Source organism: Vipera ursinii, assembly GCF_947247035.1.
Source record: "Vipera ursinii genome assembly, chromosome: 3".
NCBI classification, from domain to species: Eukaryota; Metazoa; Chordata; class Lepidosauria; order Squamata; family Viperidae; genus Vipera; species Vipera ursinii.
The window spans coordinates 29,993,043-30,000,994 of record NC_139516.1 but is presented as its reverse complement, the minus strand read 5'-3'; the positions used below and the strand labels follow the sequence as shown (position 1 = coordinate 30,000,994).

General features: G+C 33.8%; 1 protein-coding gene across 1 annotated transcript in view; it reads right to left on the bottom strand.

The window, feature by feature from the left end:
• Positions 1 to 762: 762 nt before the first annotated feature.
• Positions 763 to 7,952, bottom strand: part of NCOA6 (nuclear receptor coactivator 6) — a 53,234-nt gene continuing 46,044 nt past the window's right edge. The window contains exons 13-16 of the mRNA XM_083358436.1: positions 6,820 to 6,873; positions 4,625 to 4,661; positions 3,629 to 3,777; positions 763 to 1,420 (exon numbers count right to left, since the gene is read on the bottom strand). Of these exons, the coding sequence (XP_083214562.1) occupies positions 1,374 to 1,420; positions 3,629 to 3,777; positions 4,625 to 4,661; positions 6,820 to 6,873 (287 nt within the window). The 3' untranslated portion in view covers positions 763 to 1,373. The remainder of the gene's footprint in view (positions 1,421 to 3,628; positions 3,778 to 4,624; positions 4,662 to 6,819; positions 6,874 to 7,952) is intronic.

The window sequence follows — 7,952 nt, the reverse complement described above, 5'->3', positions numbered from 1 at the left end:
ATTAACCAACAAAAAAAAATCAAAAATCATGGCCAAGACAAACTTCCCTTTAGACTGTCATTGTAAACTACGCAAGAATAGTACTTACTATGCACCAGCAGTTGTGAGAACATTTGCATACACAAGGGTTAAGTATATGTAGCCAGGTAAATCCCTCCCTAGAATAGACAGAATTATCTGCCCAATATTCCAAAGGTTGGGATCAGTTGGTTAAGATACAGAGGTCCTTTGAGACCACCGTTCTTCGAATTATGGGGTTAGTTGGTTCCATTACAAATACTGCTAACAAAAAGAGGTTGTCCAATATTTAGATGGCCTTACTTTTGCATCTGCAATTTGATGGCAGTAAAAAGGACACAATTGCTTCAAACTATTTTGTAGTATGCTGTGGTGTAATTGTAAAGATACCTGAAATTTTGAGTTTAACAAGAGCAGACCAACTTTCTTTGAAGTGTGGGTGTCCCCACTTGCTGCTACACATTGGCCAGACTGCATAGTTTCCTGATTGTAAATATCTGGTCTTCTTCATGCAGAGGAAGTTTCTGTATAAATAGAGGGAGGAGTAACTGTAGGAACCAAGGCTTCCTGTTTTCCAAAAACAAACAAACAACTATTGGATGATGTATTTCACTTTGCAATAATATGGGAGAGATGAGGATAATTTCTAAACTGGATTTAATGCTCTGTCCAGGTTTTCTTCAATATTATAGTAGCAGCAACTGTAGATCAGAATCTGAAAGAAATGAAATGTTTCATGCTGTTCTGAAACTCCCCAATAACCTTCTTCCTATACAGAAGGATGTGGGGGCAAAATAATTTATCTATCAAATGAAGTATAAGTCAATGACATTTATTTAGAGCACTAGGATAATCCACATTTCACAAATCCCCCAATTTCATTATGTTTCACTGGTCCTTTTCTACAACAAATACATCAAACCTACTATATAACAAAACTATTTACATTTCCAAGATTGGGTCATATACAACCCTTTCAATTGCTATTCACATACAGTACTTGACAAACAGCACAATACAATATTTTAATGTCTAAAAAACGACAACCCTGTACTCTATTTATGCTATGAAAAGTGAAAACACAAAAATAAATTTACAATTATGAGATTTTTTTTACAACACGCTAGATTGGATGTGCTAAGCAAGACTTTACAAAACCAGAAAATTTAACAAATAGCCTGATATCTTCCCATTATTACACCTTTAGAGGAAAAAAGTTTGCATTTATTGAAAATGTATAATAATAAAATTAATTTCTGTACAGAACTTATTTTTTATATTTAGCAAGAGATCATAACTCTGAATTGCTAAGTAAAATTCATACATTTATACAGTTTGCATATCCATTCAGTAATTCATTTGGATTTTCTTCTTTTTGACTGCATAGCACCAGCATTTGTTTCTACAGGAGGGAAATTAGTTTGAAAAAAATTATTCACAAATAATTTACATAAAAATAGATACAGCGAATCATTTTCTGTTCTGTGTCCACCATGTTTAGATAATTTAAGTTTATTTAATTCACTGAGTAGAAGTCTATACTAGAAAATTAAAATTCCATAAACAATGGTGTCTATCACAATATTTAAAAAAGAAGCAGGAGCAAATAATTATATCTGGACAAATTATCAACATAATCTGAACATTCCAACCCTATGGATGTTTAAGATGTTTACTCTGCTTAAATAGATCTTACAACATGTGTAGTAATGTTAACAAAAATAGGATTACCAATTTTTCAGATGAGATAGTTATACCAGGATTATATTTCCTCCTAAACCTGCTGAAAATGTAGTTTTGAATAAAAGTTTCTTATACTTCAAAGCAATATTTCTATATTATGATGGGCATAATGTTAATGGAAGAGGAAGTATACAGTATAATGATCATTAGAAAATCTTTTCTTGAGTATCTCTTATTGGAGAATAGAATGTAATTTTATATCAAATGACATATTTTATTTTCCATATGGGAATTATAATATCTATTCATTTAAATCATTTTTTAAAAAAGCCCACATACTTCATTGTGTGTGGAGAGAAGTGGGGAACAGCTTCCTTTGGGGATCTCATTTTTTGAAGCAGCCAACAGCTGTCATATTGCAGAATTAACATCTGAATGTCTGTGAATTGAACCTCTTGTACAATTGAACCCATAGACTTTATATTGGATTTTATTTAGTTTGGTTTCAATACCATAACAGAACTTAGGGTCTACCTATTATATGTACAAGTGATTATATGTAAACTTGAGAATTAAAATTAATTCAGACATTACGCAAAGCAAGACTTGCCCAATAGAGATACAATTTTTTGTGTATTAGAAACTATTTTAAGCCTTTTAATATCTAACAAAGATTTAGTGTAGGCACCCCTAGTAAAACTGTTGAAGTTTCAGTGACTTCCTAAATGAACAGACACAACCTCTACCAGAATAAAGTTAAACCAATCTTTTTGAAAAAGTAAGAGCATGCTTAGGATTTTGAATTTGTTTACAGGTTCAAATAATTAAAAGGGCAATATGGCAGGTGCAGAAGTCTGGGCACCCTGCCAATGTGTCTCTCTAACACCTCCTTTGGCAAAAACAACCATCTTCCATACATTTAATACAGCCAGATTAAAGTCCTTATATTTTTGCTTTTGGAATACCCCCCCCCTTCTTGCAGAACTCTTCTAGGTCAAAAATATTAGTTCCCCTTGCACATATTGTGTGTTTTGGATTTCCTCCAGGATTTCTAATAGTCTATCTGTGGAACTTTGCCTTCGCTTAATAACTGTGAGAGTCAGTTTGGTGTAGTGCAGGGATGTCAAACTTGCCGCGTCACATGAAGTATCACAATGTATCACAACTTTTTTCCCATTGCCAGAGCTGGGGTGGGCGCGGCTTCCATGTGACGCATCCAGCCTGCGGGCTGACAATTTGATAACCCTGTTGTAGTGATTAAGGCACGAGGCTAGACACTGGGAGATTGGGAATTCTTGTGCCACTGGAAGCACAAAACGAAATTGGTGATCTTGGGCCAGACACTCTCTCTCAGCCCTAAGAAGAGGTCAATAGCAAACCACTTCCAAAATCTTGCCAAGAAAACTGCAGGAAGTTATCCAGGCAATCCACAGGAATCAGCACTGATTTAAAAACAAACATATAACCTAACCATAGGCCTAACAAGTCAATCGACTTTGAGGGGCTCATTTCATCTTTACTCTAAAAAAAAGCTGAGTATCCAAATTTCTGCAATTGCCATATTCATGTTTTTTTTCTCTGGAACCTATATAAAGTGAGGAAAAAAGGCCCTGCACAACTTTGTATCATCAGAATTGTTTCACTTTTTGTTCATTTAGGGATCTTTTGAAAAATATAATTTGGCCAGGATGCCTATTTTTTTACATGCAACTTCATCAAGCCATTTGCTTTGTTTGCAATTGCTGCACTTAACACTGTAGAAGGGACTAGACAACAGAAAAGCCAAAACTGGATAATTAATTTTAATTCATCTTTGTTCGAATTTCTGAAATTCAACACCACTTATAAAACAAAATGTACCAAGTGTAATTGTTACCTAGCTACTTTTTTTATCTTTGCTTCTTTGCTCAAAGACTTTCTTCCCTACCTTTTGTAGTGCTGGAGGCTGACGCTGGTCTTGATGACCTCTTGCGCTGACCATTCTCCATTGTCTCCTGTACTAGTGCAGGTTCCTCTGTCCTTGAATTTCTTCTACTTGGAGTTTTAGATTTTTCACAATTCTCCTTTGACTCATTACTGATAGAAGGGAGATAACAGTTGGGTGTTTATAAGCAATTCATGGCATAAGAAAAGCAATACCTATAAGCAACACACTTTCAGCATTACCTTTTCAACTGTAAATGTTTCTAGAAACGTTAATAGGTGATAACATAACCGAAGATACTATTTCATATATTTCATAAACCCCAGGCTAATCTTTCAAGGTACACACAGTTTGCATTTGGGGAATAAAATTAGATCTGGTAATCATTTCACTGCAGCAGAGTGAGACAAAACGTTATTTCTGCCTTCTGAACAGAAATATAATGCGTAAAAGGAAGGCCTTAAAAAGTTGGTTCTTTCCCAAGCATTAGGTATTGGTAAGGCTGGAACTCAGTAAGTCTAAGTGCTGATATATGGAGGAGTTTTGTTTCTATAGTGTTAGGAGTTTTTGATGGTGATTTTATTGCTTTTTTATGTTATTATTGTTATAAAATCTACCATTTATAGTACATAAGATGGGTAGCCATATAACTTTTAAATAAAAAATAAAACAAAAAGCACAGAAATTGGAGTTATGTTAAAAAAAAGCTTTCATTTCATTCAGAGAAGGACTATCTGGTTTACAACTTTTAATTGCAAGACAAATTGTAGTAAGCTTTTTCATAAACAGTTCTTAGAGAAGTGTTACCACTTTCTACATGAGTTATAGCCTATGCCAGTAAACAGGATATCTTTGGAATGCAAAATCCATTTCACATGCAAATCTAAGAACCAAATCTTAATTTGTATTACCTCTCTGTCTAATATGGGGGGCGGGGGAGAGGGGATCAAGAATAAATATGCCCAAAAACTAAAACAAAGCATCAAACAAATTACTTACGAAAGGCCAGTGATAATGGCAGGATTTGCTTCCAGATCTGAAAAGAAAAAGAATTATTCAAATCTAAATTTGAAGTATGTGTGTGTGTGTGTGTGTTTATAAGTATGAAAATAATTTCTGGGATTATTATTTGAAATAAGTGATGGGTACAATACTAATTAATTTATAATATTCAGAAATATGTATAAAACAGAATAGTCATGCACAACAGGGATTCTCATCCAAAAATAAAGGCCTTTTCAAATTACAATAATTATACTTAGTTCACTAGATTTCAGAATCCTCCTCTACTTGACTATCTGTAAGTTAACTGGATATTTAAGCTGTGCCCTTGTAAACCTGTAATCAAAATTTGGTAAGATATTTTATTATATACCTGTTAGAATGTTTTCCTTCATTTCTGTCTGCCCTGCCCTGAATTACAGTTATTAAAAATTAAATCCCATTCCCAACCCACATTCTCAAGTTGTGCTTGTGTGTGATGCTCTAGTTTTGCTCAAGAATGCCTATGCACAATGCTAACGTTATCATTTTGTTAAATATTTCCAGCTCAGGGTCAGCTACGTTCTGAGCTATGTTCCTTCAGAATGTATCAAACTGATATCTGAAGCAGAATAAAAGTATATTAATTCTCATATAATTCTTGCCCAGATAGTCTGTCTAGAAGGGAGCATCATACCAATTATCTTCGACATAGCAGGCACCAGAGTTTAACTTAATAAGGCATTCAATGCCTGTGAGGTACTATCAGCTAAACTGAGAAAAGACTGAACCTACACTTGATGGGACTGATTCAAACAACTTGCCCACTTCCCTAGGTATAAAACCTGAAACAGATTGCAAAAAACCTGACGTATGTGTATCACACGTCCACTGATAAATGCCACAATAAAGTATCTATTGTAAATCCATGTGGATTCTAATAGGCTTATCATCACTAATCTGCAAAATTGTCATAGTAGACATTTAAGAATTCCAATTTAATTCTTGAACTCTGAATCCAGAACACTGCAGCACTTAGCATCACCATCAGTCAGACAATTGCTCAAGGATGCAAAATAGAAGACAAACCAAGACTCTTTTTTCTTCTTCTTTTACTTCCATAACAAACATAAATATAGATTCTTGCCTGGTGTTTGGTCAAGCTTCCTTTAACATTTGGTTATTATTTGTTTTAAAATAAATTGTAGCGCTGTGCATCACATTTGAGAGGTGCTTGGAAGGGCACACTCATTAGTGATATATTCCTCATTAAAATATTAAAGCAGTGGATATAGTGCATGCACATGTGGACATACAAGGATAGTCAGAGAAGGTCTTCGAAGAACTGACACTGAGGTTTCTAGGTGCAGCTGCTTTCATGCTTAGAAGAGGAATTTAGGTCAGGGAACACACTTTGCAAATGGCCTCTTTGTGCAGAAACCCCAAAACCAAATTCATCTGCAATAATCAAAGTATTTTACCTTGTAACTAAAGTCAAAATAAATTATTTTCAAAATTACTTTAAATGTATCCCTTTGTCTAAGGAACTGTCCAGTATAAAATTCAATATAAGATCCAATATAACATAAAAATTAATTTTGCATATACACAGGATTTTGTTTAATTTATGCTTAAAGTGTATACGTTCCCCCAACATATCACACCAAAAGAATAAAAAAATGTAAAGGTACAGAATGTAAAAAGGAAGAGCCAGGACATGAAATATTAACTTAAACTGGGTCCATTATCCACTCTGACCTAAAGCCTGGGGAAACAACCAGGTCTTGAAGTTGTATTTAAATAAGATCAAGGGGGGATGTCATATGAATCTCGGGGCAATTTTGTTTCACAGGGCATAAGGCCCAATTCTTGTAATTTATATACAATTTTTCTAATGGATCTAATATATAATGTACACCCTGCTTAATTATGTAGGGTGTACAAAAGTCAGACTCAACAATAATTTATTATATAAATTACATTAAATATTCAAAATGATTGTCTTGTTGTTCTAAGCATTTCCTTTCTCCTTTGATGCATGACCTTTGAGCATATAGTTACATTTTCTATAAAAATATACACTCATGAAATAAATATAACATATTGTGACAAGCCTACGGTGCCTGACTTTTGATACATCTTGTGTGTATACACACACACACACAGACACACACATACCATGAAGCCCTCCATAAGTTATCTAAAAAACATACCTGTTCTTTGAATAGCACTCTCTGGTGTTGCACTTAGAGTCTGACATGAAGAGGCTAAAGCAAGAAATTTTTTAAAAAATCAATCTACTTTACAATCTTAAGAAACATTATCTATAAAATTCATTTAGACTATGCAAGGGAAGGAAAAAGAGATTTATTTTGTGTGTTTAAATTCCTGAAACAGAAAATATTGTTCTACAATGTTTTGAGAATACTATAACCAGCTAGGGAAAACTCTATAAAATAATGTGCTAAATGCAAAAATTTATTAACTATAAAATGATGGCTAGTATATGAATTAATTGAATTTTGGTACATTAAAAGTTACTTTGTCAACTTGAAATACTGATATATCTACCACACTGTTACATTTAAAAACTATAAAAATATTGCCACAAATTTCAATTTTTGTGTTTGTTTATACATGTTCAATTGTACGTTTATGACTGTATCCTTAGAAATACCTTAATTTCTGATAACTGAAAATTAGGAATTAAATCATCAAAAGTGTTTTTGTTTCACAGAGAAGATTTTGGTTTCTGTTCATTAGATAGTAACCCACATCTTCTTTTGGGGGGGGGCTGGGGAGGGGGCTCAGAATCAGTGCTGACTACTAGTGACTGCCTGGTTTAGGATTGTAATTTATATTGTACTTTTGTTGTTGTGCCTTCAAATTAGTGTTTAGTCCTGCCAACTGTCTTGGCAACATTTTCAGAAGTAGTTTGTCTTTGCCTTCTTCCTAGGGCTCAGAGTGTTTCCCAGTTTCTAGTCTGATATCTTAATTGCTGCAGCAAAATGGTTCCCAGCCCATATCTACTTCTGAAATTTTACAGCATTACAATGGCAAGTCAATGCTCTGATAGTTAGAAGATAACAATCAGTGACATTGTACTCACCCAAGTTCTTTTCATGTATTCAACATCACTCTGCCAAAAAAGCTCTCATTTTTAGAAAACTATTTAGAGACATTTTTAGAGAACATTTTAGAGAACTAGTTTCATTTTCCCTTTTACCACTTCTTTTGCTTTTCATTAACATACACATAAACTTCTGCAATTATTTGAAAGATCGTATCATACAAGAATTGGAAAAAAAAGTATCCTTTTTTCTTCCACCAGAAACAATGTCCATTA